At 39.6% G+C, this 18,669-nt stretch overlaps 1 protein-coding gene and 1 pseudogene across 6 annotated transcripts in view; one reads left to right on the top strand and one right to left on the bottom strand.

Moving 5' to 3' along the window:
* Positions 1 to 18,669, top strand: part of LOC148021710 (peptidyl-prolyl cis-trans isomerase FKBP16-1, chloroplastic-like) — a 48,210-nt gene that overhangs the window by 10,350 nt on the left and 19,191 nt on the right. For all 6 annotated transcript variants that reach the window (XR_015694382.1, XR_015694383.1, XM_087697219.1 and 3 more), the window contains exon 2: positions 14,913 to 15,035. Coding sequence is in view for 4 of the 6 variants with exons in the window: in XM_087697219.1 (XP_087553345.1) it covers positions 14,913 to 15,035 (123 nt within the window). In the remaining 2 variants the exon portion in view is untranslated. The remainder of the gene's footprint in view (positions 1 to 14,912; positions 15,036 to 18,669) is intronic.
* Positions 2,354 to 3,999, bottom strand: LOC148021711 (uncharacterized; annotated as a pseudogene).

Here is an 18,669-nt window from a genome sequence, read left to right on the forward strand (position 1 = left end):
GAACACAGTTAGAGTTAGGATAACATAGAGACAATGAACATAGTGAATTTGAATGAATGAATGACTACTCAATATACAATGCTCATGTAGCAAACAAATCGTGCAAGAATGAAAATTGTACCCTGAACTCGTGTCTCGAGGACTGAGGCAGAGGTGTTGAGTAGGAGAGTGTGTTGTACTCTTGATGGATCTCGAAATGTAGTAAAGGCAACTACTGAGAGTCAAACACCAACAAATGCAGCCACAGAAGATTGGATTTGATATAGACAAGCAGTGAGGAGAGAGAAAGATAAAAAACGTAGGTACCTAAGGAGAGAGAAATTGTGCAACAACAACAAATGTGTACAAGTGTAGCCACTAGGAGCTAGGTGATAGGCAAAAGAGAGAGAAAACAACAAACTCAGATGCCAAATGACTTGGTGACAGTTGGAGAGTGATGGCGACAGCATCAACAGGTGGCGACAAGAGTAAACACAACTCAGAGGACCAGATGATAGGTCTAGAGTGATGGCGACAGCCAATAGGCAGAGATAGAGGTTGGAATCAGGCGTCAGATGGTAGCATACAACAATAGGAAGGCCTGACCACGATGTTCTCTGCAAACGGCGTGTGGGTAGCAAAGATATAGCTTTTGAAATGTGCAAAAACGAGATTGAGCCTAAATAGAGGGCAGCCGGTCTATTTATAGAAAGTTTTGGGATCTCATACCATGCATTGTTTTAAAACTCTCTTGATCAACGGACCAAGTTAGGGACTTAATTAATTAAGCATGCTTGGGGCTGTTTAAGAGGCTAATTCCATGTAATGCTTATGCTAGCTGAATAGCCCTTGCTGTAAGTAATCAAGATTTACCAATTTGCATTGATGAAGGACTGAATCTTGATTAAAGGTTTTCAATGATGGATGGGGTTGCATCCATATCCATGATGAAAGCTTTGTTGATGATGAGAAATATAAAATTTGATGCAATTCTTGAATAATCTATGTTGTTCTGTTTTCAAGAGTGTAAAATCTAAAGATCTAAGCATGAATCTTCAATGTTGATCAATAATAGGTTGCTTGAGCTTCTCCTTACTTTCAAGCCCCATGAATAGAATCATTATTGATCAACATTGAAGATGCATGCTTGGATCTTTGGATTTTACACTCTCTTGAAAACAGGACAATAGAGATTATTCAAGAATTGCATTAAAATTTTGATTCCTCTTCATGAATAAAGCTTTTATCATTGATATGGATGCTACCCCAACCATCATTGAAGACCTTTAATCAAGATTCAACCTCTCGTCAATGCAAGTTGGTTAATGTTGATTACTTATAACAAGGGCATCAAGTGGTGGATTGATCGATTGGAGCTCAACAACTATCTTTAGCAATTACAAGAGGTATCATTTGTGGATTGATCAAGTGGAGGTCAACAACATTTTTCAGCAATTACAAGAGGTACCCTTAAATCCCATACTCTCAAATCTCTCTTCTATTCACTTGTTTAGCCTATTCTATTGTTGAAAGAGGGATTAAGAGTGGTCTATGATTGAATCTCATCTTGGATAGTACATAGAACCAATTCAAGATTGCTTGAGGTTATGCTTCAAATCTTCCCTATCCTCTCCATGAAATGCTTGTATCTCATCGAGATTATGTATAGTTCATTGTTGTCATTTTATTCCTAAAGCTGACCTTCCTTGTTTGGTTAATCATTGATGTGTTATAAGAGGAAAGTATGCAAGTTGGTAAGTGGGTAAAATTTGTAATGCAGTGACTTACTGCAAAAGGGTAAAATCCCTACCATTTTTCATTCAATTTCAGTCCATTTTCCTATTTCCACTTGCACTTCATTGAAAGGATCAAAGACTCATTTCTGCCCATGCACATCATAATTGTTTGATTAGATTAGCATGTAATTGCCGTGTTAAGATACCCGTGAGGAAAAAGCGGATGTTGATTGAGATGTGAGATAAAAGAGAGGTGATCCTCCCTCATATCGAAGATCTTGACGGGGTGCACAACCTTGCTTGGAGAGGAAATTTGCACATTCTCGAAGTCTCGAAGCCCATGTAGGTGATCGTCCTATTGTTTTATTCCTTATACAAGTACAACGTTGTGGAGGAGTGAACACGATACCATGGCATTGGATTGGGTCCTATTTTGCATCCCTACAGTGATCTTAGCCTTTCCTCAGCCTTATTACAGGTTTTACAGGTTGATTTCAGCGTACTAGGGACAAAACAAGGTGTTTCAGACAGTTTACAGGGTATTTCAAGTTGGAAGGGCCTCGATGTCCTGGAGTAGTTGTACTCCTGAGGTGCATGTCACGAAGCCATCGTATCTCAAGAAGAAAGAGGCCAAGGCATCACTGATCAGTAAAATCCATGACTCTGGATAGTGGTCCAAATTCGTCTCTAAAGAGACAGTGGAAACGACCATGAACCTCATAATACGCTGGGCAGTGTGGCAGATATAATGCTCCTCTGTCTCTGGCTCTAATTGGCATATTTGGCATATGCGCTCCTCTAGTGGGATGGATCTATATCTGCCAGTCTCAATCGCTAGCCGATGTGAGGAGGTGCGCAACTGGCCAATAGTACATTTGATCCAATGGGGAAGGTGGGTGTCCATGCATCTCGGGCGAATAATAAATCCATCATTAGTAGTATGAAGGAAATGCTCACGGTAGAAAGCCATCTTTGTCTCTAGCTCCTGCCCTGGCATCAACCATGTCCGCTTGATATCCAACTGGGTAAGATCCATCCTGATGATCTTGTGGATCTCTAACCTGCTCAGATCAAGAGATGGTGTATCAAGGGAGTACTGGAAGGGGGGTAACTTGTCCATGCTAAAGCCATGCAGCTCAAACCAGGCCGACATATGTGCATATCAACATGAAGTATCACCCTCTCTGGCAAGCTGCCTAGAGGACTCAAGGGCCAACCGTGCATATCTATGTCTGGGTAAGTCCCATAGGCTATGTATGTATGCGACTGATTGGGTGAGGGACTCTATCACAATCGGTGTAGTTGCTTGCTCAGCTCTGATGATCTCATGTGGCATTGAGGCCTTACGTCTGATCATCTTGGATATCATGGACACTAGGGGTTTCTCCATTGACCTCCATCCGTCATAAGTGTGCCCTGATCTGCTATGGTGGTCAAGACTGGGCCCCCATATCTGTACTCCATAAAGTAGTGTGGATGTGACTGGTGTATTGAAGAGCCATAGCTTGGTGCGGGGTTCTTGGAATTGCACCTATGAGCACATCCTCTTCAAACCACCTAGTGTTGTGTATCCGCGAGTCAGTCTAGTGTCTGCTACCTCTCGCATAGAAAAGGTGGGCCTTGTGAATAAGACTCCCAGGTATGTATAAGAATCTACATACTTCAGCTCCTCAGATCCATATGTGAATTTAGGTGTTGATCTCCTGACCCACTATGGTGTAGTATTAAATACCATTACCTTGGTTTTACCAAGGTTCACTGAAAGCCCATTGCCCAAAGTATAGGAGTTTAATGCATCCAAGTGTCTCTGTAGACCCTCTAGAGAGTCAGCTATCAATACAATGCCATTTGCATACAATAGGAGAGGTATCCAAGTGCTGGCTAGTGGAGCTCCTCTATCTTCTTCATGTGAAATGTAATCAGCAATCCCATCAATGTACATGCCAAATAATGTTAGAGAGAGGGGGCATCCCTGCTTTACCCCAATGGTGGAGTAAATAGGTGCCGAAAGGCCCTTAGGTGTCCGGACTCTGCCCACAACTCTCTCATATAGTGCCAAAATACCCCAACTGAGCTCTTTCGGTACTCCCATGGCATGCAATCTATTTATTAGCCAGTCTCTCGGTACTGTGTCAAAGGCTTTGTGGAAGTCCACAAAGTAGCAGTAGGTCTGTCGGCCATGGGCCCTTCCCTCCTCAATGATCGCTTTGAGTGTGAGGATGTGATCCAATGTGGAGAAGCCTCTCCTAAAGCTAGCTTGTCCCTGTGCTCTAAGACCCCACATCTCTGCCCACCTGCTTAACTCATGCTCAAGGATGGAAGCATATAACTTAGCCAATGTATGCCCAACCATGATAGTCCAATAGTTATTGGGTAGAGTAGGGTCCCCTGACTTGAGAATAGGCACAATAGTGTTCGTGCTCCAGCTTTTTGGTAAGCCTTCACACATGGCTCTGTTAAACATGTAAGCTAGGAATCCTGCCACCAAATCTCTAGCATGGATCAAGTGCTCGGCTACTAATCCATCATGATCTTGTGCCTTTCCTCTGCTAAGTCTGTCAATGGCCTCTCGGACCCTACTTTCTGTAAATAAAGTGGTGGTCTCTGGACAAGGTTCAAGTTCGTCAAGAAGAGGTGGATGACCCTCCACAGTATAAAGACTAGCTGCATACTCCTCCCATACAGCAGTGGATGTAATAGGTGTGGTCGGGCAATGCTCTCTGAAAAGCCTCCAAGGCTCTCTAGAGTCCTGGCTCAAGAATAATTGATATAGGTCTTGCTCCAGCTGGGCCAAGAAAGTTCTCTTCTTCCATCGTGTGAGGCATCTAAAGAGTATTTGTGCATGTCTGTGGGTAGTGGACCCCAATGCTATCTCTCTCTGTAGTGGTGCTCTGGTCTCACGGCACTCATCATCGTACCAGCTGTTCCGAGGTGTCACCCCAGTGGAGGCTCTTTGTGTCGGTCGTGAGTGTGGGAAGGCTACACCTGCAGCTATGTGTAGGGCCTCACTGAACTGCTCATTCAGCTTTTGTAATGGAACGTTGGGGTTTGCATCATGTAACAATCTAAGGATCTCCGCCTCATAGGTATCCTCTGTCTCTCAGGAAAAGAGGTATCTCGAGTGTCGGTGAGCTGCATGATGGGTCTTCGTGTCAGTGAATTGGAGGTTGATGGTGAATGATAGGTAGGCATGATCCATTGCAACTTCGAGAAGGCGTGGGGATACTGAGAGGTCTTGGATGTGAGATATCAGCATCGGTGGGGCAAGAACATAGTCTACTGTGTTGGCAGCATGTCGGTGAGGAGGACATGTGAAGGCGCCAGCTAGGGGTATCTAGCCAGGCCATTGAGAATGGCAATGAGAGAGAGAGAGAGAGTGTGTGTGTGTATGGAAGGTTGATGCTTGGAAAAAAGAAGGTTGGGGGGTGTGGCCAAAAGTGCCCTATTTTTTAATATAAAATTGTACTTATATATACCGTACCATACCGTACGGATCATATTGCATGGATCGTATTGTACCATGTATAGAGATAACTATGTGCTCAATATAGTCATCCAAAGAATGCAGAGTTTGATGTATCTCAAGACTCTAATGGTTATCAACAACTGTGAAAGGAGGTGAAGAGCATGAATAAAGGGATTATTGAGGAAATACACTTGCTTAACGAGTCAATAGATAATAAATTTGATGAATTAATTGATGTTTTCAAGAATTTGAGAAGTCAAATGCAAGAAACAGAGCCTACAGTTGGTAGTATTTCCAAATTTAGAGACACATATCAGCCCAAGAATAAATCTAGAGCTCAATACAATCAAAAGAATGTCTCTAGGCATGAAGAGGATGCAAGAGTGAATGAAGATGAACATGGGTGCGATCCCTTATATAAGTCATTCTATACTCAATCCGCTACTATGCTACAAAGAGTGGAGTTCAATCTTTATGATAGACATGATGGTGGAGGAAGATCTATGTATGATCAACTCTCAAGACAATATCAATCACTTGAAAGACCCTCTAATCACCGGCAATGGTCAGTCATCTCATTAAGGGTTTGGTAGCAATCAAAATGGACAGCCCTATCATAAGCAACATTCGTGGAACAAAGAATCTTGAAAACAACAATCCTTTGAACAGCCTAGTTCCAATTAGTCACCTTGCAAGGGTTGTGAATGTAAGGAGAAAATCAATATTACCAACTTTAAGAGAGTTAATTCTTCGTGTATGGAATGGAAAGAATAGATTGATAAGCTTGAAATGTACTTCACTTTACTGAAGGAGCGATGAAGCTAATATTCATTATGTAGCCCTTCACCTTGAAGGTTATGCCCATACCTGGTAGAGGTATATGCAAAAGATTGTTGGTACTTGGGATGAATTTAAGGAGGTAATGCTTGATGTGTTTGTATTTCCAGTGGAGAAGGAAAAGTTGTAAAGAAAGTGGTACGACTTGAAGCAAAGAGGGATGTCGTTACATGATTATTCAAATATGTTATTGGATCTATCCATGTATATAGAAAGAATTAGCGATATAACCAAGTTGAATAAGTACATTTACGGGCTTGATTTACATATTTCTTCGAAAGTAGGTGCAATACAGCCCAAGAATATATGTGATGCAATTCAGCTTGGTGAAAGATATAGCCAAAAGTATCGTAAGGATATGGCTTCATTTTAGGCCAAAGTTGTGGAAAGTACACTTTCAAATCAATCTTCGAAGGTGGGATAGCAATTCAGCTAGCAACAAAGGGAGCCATTTAGACAAGAGAGCAGGTCTCAAAATGCTTACAGCAAGGCTCCAACTTTCCCTACAATTTATGGCACAAAACATGGAACAAATCCAAGGCCTAATGTTGAATTTAAATCAGGTTTAAAAGGACAGATTTTGGAGGGAAACCTACAGCCAATAATTCACAACGAACGCATGTGTTTAATGACAAGTTGAAAGAGATGTATACCAAAGGCTTATGTTTTAAGTGCGTGGAGAAATGGAGGGCCCTTGACTATAAGACAAAATGTAAATCAAAGGGAGCTAAATTAGCATGATCATAGAAGAGGGATCGTGTGAGGAAGTAAATGAGAGTGAACTTTTTCAAATGTCAGCCTTACCTACAGTATAGGAGTTACATGAACTTTTTCAAATGTCAGCCTTACCTACAGTAAATGAGAGTGAACTTTTTCAAATGTCAGCCTTACCTACAGTATAGGAGTTACATGAAGATGAAGCTGGAAATGAAGAGTTTTATGATCCTATGGACGGGTTCCCTTTTGATCCGGGTGGTTCTTCTATGTTATGTATGATATCTCATGATGCATGAATAGGTAATAGAGGTGAAAATACTCTTTAGCTTAAAGGGCTTGTAAATGGCAAAGCTGCATATATTCTTGTGGAATACCAAATCTTTGGAAGGGTTGAAGCTACTACGTAAGGATATGGATGCACCCTTGAGGGTACAAGTTACCAACGTGGCTTTTGAAGCCAGCTATGAAGTGTGACCATGCACTTCTATCAAGTTTTCACCGTCATGCACTATACAAGCTGATCTTCTAGCCCTGGAAATGAGACCCATTGACATAGTCCTTGGATGTGATTTGCTGAAAATAGTTGGAAGATTTACCATGGATTTAAATCCAATGCAAATGGAATTTTCTTGGGATGGACAGCCAATTACCTTGCATGGAGTGGATCAGAACTATATGGAGCTTATTCCCACGAAGAAATTAAAAAGAGATCAATGCCAAGTCTTATGTATTCGCTCTTTTTCTTTCTAAAGAGGATGAAGATCAACCCATACCTACTCAAAAGAAGAAGAATTCAACATTGAGTCATTTGTTAGAGAAATACAAATACATATTTTAGTCATCTTTATTGCCACCTAAGAGAGAGGTTGACCATTTGATTGACTTGGTCCCTAATATCAAGCCTATTAATAAACCTAATGAATAAGAGGGGGATGAGTATAATACTACATTTAGAACTGAATGGGGATTGTATTAGTTCTTAGTGATGCCTTTTGGACTATCAACTGTTTTAGTCACTTTTCAAGTCCTAATGAATAAGATTTTGTAGCTATTCTTGTTAAAGATAGTCCTTGTCTTTTTCGATGATATCCTCATTCATAGTAAGTCCAAGGATGAGCATTTATAGCATGTAAAGGAGGTGTTTGACACATTAAGAAAATCACAAACTCTTTGCAAAAGAATCCAAATGTTCTTTTATGCAGGATGAAGTAGAATACTTGGGCCACATAGTCGGTGAGAGTGGGATTAGAGTAGAGCTAAAGAAGATGCAATGTGTCAAGAATTGACATATCCCTACTACTTCCACTTCTTTGAGAGGATTTCTTGGATTATCTTCATTCTATTGGTGGCTCATCAAACATTATGCTCATATTGCAGCTTCATTAACAAACAAGATGAAGAAAAAATATTTCTTTTGGGATGCCATAGCGGACAAAAGTTTCAATGAACTGAAGTCTTTGTTAGTTTTAGTAACCATTTTAGTATGTCCAGGTTTTTTAAAGGAATTCGCTATATGTGTGGATGCTAGTGGAAGATATATTTGGAATTTTTAATATTAGAATCATGGAGTAATCACTTATGAGAGTAGAAAATTGGATGAAAAGGAATGTCAACTACATGTTTATGAGCAAGAAATGCTAGCTATTGTTCATGCAATCAAAAAGTGGCATCATTAAATGTAATGATATCATTTTAAGGTTAAGAGTGATCATAGAGTACTGAAATACTTTCTTTCTCAGTCCACTTTATCCCTTAAGCAATGATGGTGGTTGTCTACACTTCAAGGCTATGATTTTACATGGCAGATTATGACAATATTATGGTAGATACTTTGTTATGGCCATGTTCACTTTCTTGTATCTCTACCTTTTTTTAAAGAGTGGATCTATCATATACAAGAAGAGTGCTTGCGTGAGAAAAACACAGAGTATCTTTATTTTGTATGGCATAATGTATTATTGTGGTACAAAGGATAGGTTTATTTGATGCCTAGAATATCCTTCAAGCATTACATTTTACAAGGAATGTATTCTTTACCTTTAGCGGGTTACCATGAATTGTTTAAGACATTTAATACTATCTAAAAGAGTTTTTATTGGAAGGGTATTTGGAGGGATGTTTAAGATTATGTTATGCAATGCCTTTTGTGTTAACAAAATGGAGATTCCACGCTTTTACTTAGTGGACTACTTCAGCCATCATCTATTCTTCAAGAAAAATGTATCAATATAAGCATGGATTTCATCGTGGGACTGCCAACAACAATGAAGTATGGTTGGAATAACATATATGTGGTTGTTGACCGGTTGCCAAAATTTACCCATTTCATCCCAACTAAAGTCCAATTTGGAGCCAAACAAGTGGCTAATCAGTTTATGAAGGGTGTGTACAAGCTTTATGGGATGCTATAAAGATAATATTCAATCGTGATACTAAATTTATGGGTAATGTTTGGTAGAGTCTATTCTCTTCTATGGGTACTAAGTTGACTCCTAGCACGGCCTCTCTTCCCTAAATGGATGGATAAACGGAGCGTGTCAATAAGTGGTTGGAAGCCTATCCTTGCCATAATTGCCACGATACTTAAGCTTCTTGGGACCAATGGTTACATTTGGTTGAATTTTGTTACAGTAACACTTATTATATGGGTATTGGTATGCTGCCTTTTGAAGTGCTCTATGGGTTTAAAGTGCAAATACCTTCCACTCTTTTCCATGATGATGCAAATCCGCAACCCGAGGCCGAAGTTGAGAAGATGAAAGCTTTGATGAGACGATGCAAGGCAAATATCCACAAAGATCAAGATGTCATAAAAGCTTATGTCCATGAGAAACGACGACCATTGGAATTTGATGAGGGTGATTGGATTTTTCTCAAAGTACCTAAGTCTAAGTATGCACCTTTGAACGGGGCCAATAATAAGCTCGCTCATCAGTTTTATGGCCCTTATTAAATCCTCAAGAGAGAGGAGAGCTTGCTTGTAAGCTTGAATTGCCTTCTTCAATGCGCATTCATGACGTCTTTTATGTCTCTCAATTAAAGAGTATGTGGGTCTAGCCATTACAATTTTGGAAGAATTGCCTTCAATTGATGAAGATGGTCTTATCATTTATGAGATGGAAAGTCATTGGAAAGGGAGAGAAGGCTTTGAGAAACCGAACATCGTTAGAATATCTTATTAAATGGCAGAGTTTGTCTTTTGAAGAGTCTACTTCATATACATCCTCATATCTTGATTTTAGCTTTTACATGAAAAACAATGATCTTCAAAACAAGGCAGCTTGCAGCTTGCTACATTAAAATTTTGTCATGAAATTAATTGGTCTAACTTCTTTAAAATGTCTCTTTTATGGTTGGACCAGCTTGGTGTCTATTTTCTAATGACACCTCTTTTAATAGATTTGGCCAAGTATACACCCAAGTTACGGCATTTTTCCTACTGACTACCCCGATTAGATAGTTACAGCAGTTGTACCTATTTCACTTCCTTCAGCTTTATGCTTCATAAGGGATCTTCTTGGGATTATGGTCTTCTCTCTTTGCATAGATCTACTTTGTCACAAGCTCTTCTATATGTTCTTTGTAAATCTCATCTCTATTCCAAGCTTTGAGGATATGCCCATTATCTTTCTCACAAAGTTTCTTTAGGTCGAGTTGGCTTGTAATGAAGTATAGGACTTATTGATAGAAAAGGGGGGGTATATAAAGTTGTGTGGAACACATGTTTTGCCAATTAATCAAATCTTGTTCTTAATGCTTCCTTGTGTGGACCTTCCACCATAGCTAAGGAGTGAGTACCTTACTACACCATTGCAAGGGATGAGTTCCTTGCTACCATTACCATTACTCTTGATGTATTGTTCCGGCATATTAATTAGATCATTGGCTATGGTTATCTTGATCATGGCTTTCATAATTTCTTGAGTCTATTTTGTACTGGCTTTGTTATAGTTTTCAAGCACTTGGGTTATCTTTGGGAGTGCAGGTTTTGCCTAAAGTGCAATGACAGGTTGGCTTAACAAATTGCCTTTCCAATCCAAGGTCTTCATTTGGTGAATGCTGATTGGTGCGCTTCCTCTTGCCTCTGCACTCTCCAAGTGCAGGATTTTCAATGATTGTTGCTTTTTTTGTCAGACGTCGGTTGAAACCCCCCCACTATCGATTCCTTGCTTCCCTGGTGGCACACAAGGTTTGGTCACTACCATTGGCCATTTGGTTCGGAGTGATTAGGCTATTGATGTTTCCAAAGGACTGGGTCTTTAGACATGTCACATCCCAAGTTTGTGGACCTTACGTAGGCTGATATGAAAGTGCTCTTTCCTTTCTTATGCTTCTGGGATTGTTGGCATATATGGATCATGAGTTATGCATTCATCTTTGATGCTTCATTGGGTGTGCAGAGTCATGTAGCCCACTCGAAAGGACTTCATTGGTAGTTCGACTTGATTGAGTAAACAAATTTTCTCCCTAGATAGGATTTGCTTGCTTGGCATATTGCAGTTTCTTTTGGCTCCCTTTAGTCACTTTGCTTCCTTTGTACCGTGACTATGATGTCTTAGATTTTATGCATGATAGCCTAGAGCCATCTTGTACCTTGTAACCATGTAATCTTGTACTTTTTTCGTAACTAATACAATTACCTTATATGGAGAGAGAGAGAAAGAGAGAGAGAGAGAGAGAGAGAGAGAGAGAGAGAGAGAGAGAGAGAGAAGATAAGATCTATTAACATCTCTAAAAGGCCAGAATGGCCTATGGGATCATAACCAATACATTTGATATCATCATCTCTCATCAGAGAAGAAGGGATAGAGATAAATTTATGTGTAGGTCTACTTGGTAGATTGGGATGAGAAGTATGGAAAACTGAAAAATCTGAAAATGCTGAAAAAACTAGGTTTAAAAAGATTAAAAGAGTGTAGAGTATCTCCCCCTCAGTCTATGGAATCCACCAAGACAAGCTACCTTCGATTGAGTTAGTGCGCCAATCTGCATATGTAGTGAGCAATCGTGATGCGAATGTGATGCATATAGGCATGCCTATTTCGCCAAGTAGGTAGTCTGGAGAGAGAGAGAGAGAGAGAGAGAGAGAGAGAGAGAGAGAGAGAGAGAGAGAACGTCTCTAGAAGGCTAGGATGGCCTATGAGACCATAACTAATACAACTGGTATCATTATCTCTCATTAGAGAAGAAAATACAATTAAAGGCCTAGACATCTCTGGTCCTCATAGTCCATCACCCGTCTCAATGGTCCAAAGCTCTCCTTAAAGATGCGATGGTAGCAGCCTCGGATATCATAGTATACAGTGCATCTACAAATGTAGTGTTCCTTCGTCTCTAGGTCCTATCCACAAAGCTGGCACATTCTCTCATTTGCTGCAACATGGCTCCATTGACGTGTCTCAATCATCAACTGATGTGATGAGGTGTGGATCTACTTGATAGCAACTTGAAGCCCGTGAGAAAGTTCAGCATTCATATATCTTGACCTCACTATGAAACTATCATGGGAAAGCTACAAGAAGTGACAAGTATTGTGCCATCTTCGTACGTAATGGAAAAGGGGGACTTGGACCAAGTCCTCTCTGTCTCCACTTTAGTGATGTCTGCTTTGATCACTTTATTATACTCTGAATGACTGAGACTCAAAGTGGGACAATCAAGACTGTAATCAAATGGTGGCGATTTGTCTATATTCATGCTATGCAAGTTCAGCCATGTGCTCATATGTGCATACCAACACTGTCTATCTCCCTCTGTTGCAAGTTGCCTTGAAGACTCCAGAGCTAGCCTAGGGTATCGGTCTTTAGGGAGCTACCATATCCTTTGGAGGAAGGTGATTGCCTGGAATAGTACCTCCACTACCATGGGTGTAGCACCCAACTCTGCTCGGATGATCTCTTGTGGTACTGAGGCTTTTTCCCTTACCATACATGCTATCATCATGACCAGCGGTCTCTCCATACGTTCCTAGCAATCATAATGTTGTGCTTCAGGTCCATTACAGTCCATGAGAGGTGCTCGTCTAGTATGATAAAGGCTTAGGTCCCAAATGGCTGCTCCATAGAGTAGTGTGGGCATAACTAAAGTGTTAGAGCCACAACTTGGTATGGGGCTCTTGGAACTGTATGTGTGCACATTGTTGCTCCCTACAGTGCATCTCATGAGGACATGTATTTTTGAAACCTCACTTAACATGTGGATTAATTTTTAACCACATGTTTAAATGTTGCACATGGTTGGTGTAATTGGGGTTAGAGTAAATTTACGAGCTCGAGACTTGAGGAAATCACGGGATATCAAAGGAAAAGTGACATTTAATGGTAAAAAAGTGACATTTAATGGTACCTACTAATACCAATCTGATGGTCAAAGATGGCACAGAGACACTCGAGAATGGAAGTTGGTGATACTAAAAAAGTGACATTTAATGGTACCTACTAATGCCAATCTGATGGTCAAAGATGGCACAGAGACACTGGAGAATGGAAGTTGCTTAGCCAATTTAATTATTGGCCAGTCAGATTATTTTTCAGGGCATTAAAATAGTTATTAGATTAATTTTCAGTATTTTAAGATTGAAAATTAATATTTAATTATGGGTAATGCTGGAAAAACTATTTTGGAAGGCTGCTACTTGTCAAAAATGCCCATACAAGATTGAAAAACTTCTTTAGAGACTAGAGAGAGGCATTTTTAGTGTATTTAGCTTGCAAGAGAGAGGGAGGAGATGTTGCTTGTCTGATTTGCAACCATTGGAGGACCTTCTGAGGCAGCTAGGGGCAGGAGAAGACCAATCAATAGTAGGTGACAGCATCTACAGGCTCTTTGCATCTACAAGCTGTTGAGATAGTGCAGCAGCAGTAAATGACAGATTTTATTCAATTCTTCGCGAAGAAAGTCTGAATTTTTTCTCTCTCCTCAACATTCTCTCTTATCTCCCAGTCTTTCTACAGCCTTGCTCCAAAGATTACAACATTGAGATCACCAGAGGCAGAGAAATTTCAGATTTCTCTTTGTAAGCCCTAATTTGCAGAAGGAATTAGGGTTTACTAGCAACCTAGGGAAGTGTGCTAGAAATTGGAAGCTCCAAGACCTGGATTCAACATGGCTGAAGTTGTGTTTAGTCAAATTCAAGTGGAGGGACGAGCAAATCAATGAATTTGGGGCATTTTCAATCTCCATCAAAGCAGGTGAAGGCCAATTGATTGTTTGAATCAAGGGGCGAATCAGATTGAAGACTTGTTGGTCATTTTGGATAGCAAGAGAAGTTGGAATATTGAAAGGGATTGGGAGAATCCTATTGTACATCAACTTCTTCAATTAAGTTAAATAAATACCGAAAGGGGCGTTAGTTTTGGGGCCAACAAGGTGTCCAATGTCCAAGATTATATGGTAAAGTGTGCATTTCAGTTTTGTGAATTTATTAATTGCTGTACATAGTGCTTAATCAGGTTATTTACCGCCCTATCCAAGGAGGAAGGTTGGTTTCAGTGCCCAAAGCTATAGAGGCCCGGGCAAGCCTAGCCTTTGAAGTCTGCTTCCATGAAAACTATGGCCCTTTGAAAGTGACCCCAAGAGATACATATTGTCTAACCATTTCCACAGACTGACCGTCATACATAAAGTGATGCTCTGAGCATGTCACCCAAGCTGTTGAGGTGTTAAAGACCATAATTTTAGTCTTTCCAAGATTAACCTTGAGGCCTTTCTCTTCACAAAACACATGCAATGCATCTCAATGTCGTTGTAGCCCCTTAGGTGAATTTGAGATGAACACAATATCATTTGCGTATAACAAAATTGGTATCAATACCCCAGCCAAGTTGGCTCCTAGACCACCCCATCTTTATATGTGATCTGAAATCTCGTCAATGTGCAATCCAAACAGCAAAGGAGAGAGCGGACAGCCTTGCTTTACACCAACCGTACTAGAAATTGAGTTTGTTGTGCCTCCAGGCACTCATAGTCTACCTGCCACTATCTCATACAGCACTTGAATGGATATATTTGGACTCATTTATGCTTTTTGGTGAATTGTTGACTAATTTGCTTGATGCTCTTTACTTTTCTAAGAGTGAAAATGGGTAATGGCTACAGTTTTGTACAGCCTGTTTGACAAGTTAATATTTCACTTTTAGCTATTCCATTTTTCCAAGCATTTGACACTTTTACTGCAGGGTGGCAGCTAAAACACAAAAGGTGATTACCAATTTGGAAGAGGCTCGAGAGGAAGGGGAAAGACGACGTGAGGAAAAGGAGCTGGCAGAGGGTCCAATCATCACTCTTCCATCTGGTGTCAAGTACATTGTGAGCTTGTCCATTACTTGTTTATTTCTATGAAAGACTCAAAAAGGCTGCTGCAAAATAGCATTCGCTATTGCAATGACAGATTATGCTGTTTAGTATACATTAGTTTTAGCTAATGAGTGATTCCTGCATCATGTTGAAGATAGCGGAAGTCAAGAACTCGAGTTTTGCATTTTTCTGAAGAGATCAACTTGAATCTATGACCAATAGCTTCTGGTGGGTTATGTTAGTGCAATCATGGTTGCCTGGAATAGAAAGATGTAAAAATATCTGCTGTCAAATATTTCGAGTCTCTAGATTCTTGGCTTTGATCCATGTTTTCTTGCAATTATGATTTTTTCAGTGCAACATTTGAAATCCTATTGTTATCGGTTTTAACACAATGATTCGAATATATGAGCCATTCTAAAATAGTCAACTATAGTATGGGTATGTTTCCCATATACTAGCCCAAGATCTTTGTTGGAGGTCACATATTAGTCTTTTTATCATTATATTCTTTTTCTTAGCCATAGTTGCAACCTCTAAATTGATCAACTTGAATCTAAAAATCAATAGCTTCTGGTGGGTTATGTTAGTGCAATCATGGTTGCCTGGAATAAAATTATCTGCTGTTAAATATTTCGAGTCTCTAGATTCTTGGCCTTGATCCTTGTTTTCTTGCAATTATGATTTTGTCAGTGCAACATTTGAAATCCTATTGTTAGCTGTTTTAGCACAATGATTTGCATATATGAGCCATTCTAAAAATAGTCAACGATAGTATAGCTATGTCTCCCATATTCTAGCTCAAGTTCTTTGTTGGAGGTCACATATTATTCTTTTTATCATTATGTTCTTTTTCTTAGCCATAGTTGCAACCTCTAAATTATGGTGCAATTGAAGGATGACGCGTAAATGGTTTGGATATAATATAGATCATTGCTCATGGACGGTTTCCCATATATGAGCCCACTATCTCTGTTGCAGGTTGTATATTGTTCTTTAACCATTATGTTTTAAAATTCTTGGCCAGTATTGCAAGTTGCACCCTTCTGATTCCATGGCACAATGGAAGGGTGCTTTGTGAACACCATGAATGTAGTAGGGTTTACTATGTATGGATGGAAATGGAGGTGCAAAAATAGGTGAATAGCATAGGAGAATTCAGCACAAAGATGTCTATGCTGAATGAATGGCCCAAGATGGAACATGAGAAATATAAACACCAAGTGAGTAAATTTTTTTGGAATATGTGTATTCATGATGCCTATAAATAGGTAGAGAGAATGAAACTGGCCAACGTGATTTGGATATAGGAAATATGGTTGACCCAACAACATGCAAGTGACTGGTCCTGACTCCTACGTAATATTGGTCATGATGATCTGTGACAAAATGTGTACTTGACTGAGCACTACCTTACACTAAGGCTGTGGATATATGGAGCTGGACACTAACTCTCGACACCTCTCAGCCAACATAATTGTCCAAGACTATTTTTGCTCAAAGAGAACAGCCAGAAAAGTGGCTCTCCTTGTCAGCACATTATTTTGAATATTCAATACATCAAAACTTCCACTCACAAAACTTTTGTATGAGTTTCCATAAAAGCTCCATTGCTTTAGATATAAACAGATTTACATCTTCCTTGGTCTAGGTCAAAAGAGGCAATAAAATTGCCCGTAAGCCTTAACACTTGATTGGACTACGAACATGCAAAGGCCAAGTTGATTGCTTCAAGTATTCCAATTTTTGTTGTAGTTTCAGTAACACCCAATTCATTTGTTGCTTGAGAGTAACTTTCCAACCAATAGGATATACTATGTCTTACAACCTCATGTAGTTGTGAAATTTGTCCAGGCCAAAGCAAAGCATGCCAGTCACATGACTTCAAAGTGAAAGCTTTGATTTGGAAAAATTAATGAACAGGCCTGCTGTGAATCCAAGCATAGATAATATCTGTAAGTTTTTTGACATCTCTAGAGTCGTTTTCAGGCATGAAAAAGAGTCAACAACAACATAAAAGCCTGAACCAAAAAAAGTTGTAGGCCATTGTGGCTGATGCAACAATCTTACGTGTATGAGCCTATCCATGTTTAACAAGAAGGGATACATAGCAATAGCATATAAGGAATCACTCAAAGGGAAACCCTATCTCACAGATCTATCTAATGTCCAGAGCATCAAGAGATTCCCTGCCACTGATGCATAGAGCAGTTGCACCTATATATTGCCAATGAACCACATGCACCAATTTCTGACTGACACCCCATTTCATCACGGTTTAAGACAATCCTATTGGACTATATCAAATGCTTTTGCCATATCCAGTTGTATAGTCAAAACAACTTGCGGCTTATATTTTGGATACTCAATAGCAATAAGGATGTTCTCTATGTTATAAGGCAACAAAACCGTGCTGCCTTGGATGCATTATGCAACCCTCCATGCCGAACCAAAGTTCTAGCCATTAGCTTATATATCACATGCATAGTGCAATCAGTTGCCAGTCATTGAAATTTTTATGTAACTACCTCTTCAAGGTCAATTTGACCAAACCATGTTTGCTTTGTTCAGTAATTGTTGATGTTGCTAGGCATAATCTATCATAAGCAATGTATGTCTTTCAAATCATTCCAAAATGCCAAATAGTATTCTATTGTGTGATCAGCTAGCCTAGAAGTTTTTATTTTCCCAAGGCCTTTAGAGTATCATCTTGCTACTTTCAATGGAGTCAGTAATTGCGTAAACAATATAAGAACATTTCAGTCAAGCATTGATAACATCAAATGGAGTAGGCAACTGAGAAAACAGAATTTTCAAGTGCTGAGTACGTTCATGTGTGAGTTGCAATTTAGATTGTGTCTATTACCATCATTCTGCTTACCTCTGAAGATGGATTGGCTCTGTTGAATAGCATGCAAGCTTTTAAAGATATTTTTTGAAGAGAAACCTTGATCAACAAATGGTTTTTCTCTTGCTGAAACTGCCATTTTTTGAGGCTTGTGTTGGTGATTTCTTGTATTACATTGTTCTCCTAGAACAAAAGATCTAGCTCTAGTGAATCTAATTGATTGATGTGACTAGACTCTTCAAGACTTTGACTGTGTTTTAGCCAGGATAATTTTCTTATTTATTCTTACAGATACTATTTTTCCATTTTCCTGAATGGTAGCCTGCATCTAGAGGACAAAACTATGTCATGCATACTCCAAGTCCTCTTGAACACATAACAAGGAAGGAACAGCAATTTGCACCATATGCTGAAAATTTGGATGTGAAAGATGAGCACTATTTACATGCAACAATCTTTGATGAGGTAGAGGCATATCAGCAAACATTTTGAGTATGTGTAGGTAAATGTAAACATCCACAAACTACTTCCATAGCTTCACGCTCAAGCATGCAGCCACGATTATGCAGAAATTACAACAAGGAGATGATGGGGAATTTCCCAATTATAAGTGGCATAATAGTCTTCTGTGGTACAAAGGTTGAGTATACTTAAAGCTTGAAGTTTATTTGAGACACTATTGCCATGATATAACATTCTTGTAGGGTTGTTACAAGGATGTCATGCTCCCCTAGCTTTCGTCTTTGTGTCAGAAAAATAATAAAATGAATGCTTTAAATAATCTCATTTCC

The sequence above is a fragment of the Lygodium microphyllum genome, chromosome 17 (genome assembly GCF_053477565.2).
Source record: "Lygodium microphyllum isolate KBCC chromosome 17, Lygodium_microphyllum_v1.1.10, whole genome shotgun sequence".
Lineage (NCBI taxonomy): Eukaryota > Viridiplantae > Streptophyta > Polypodiopsida > Schizaeales > Lygodiaceae > Lygodium > Lygodium microphyllum.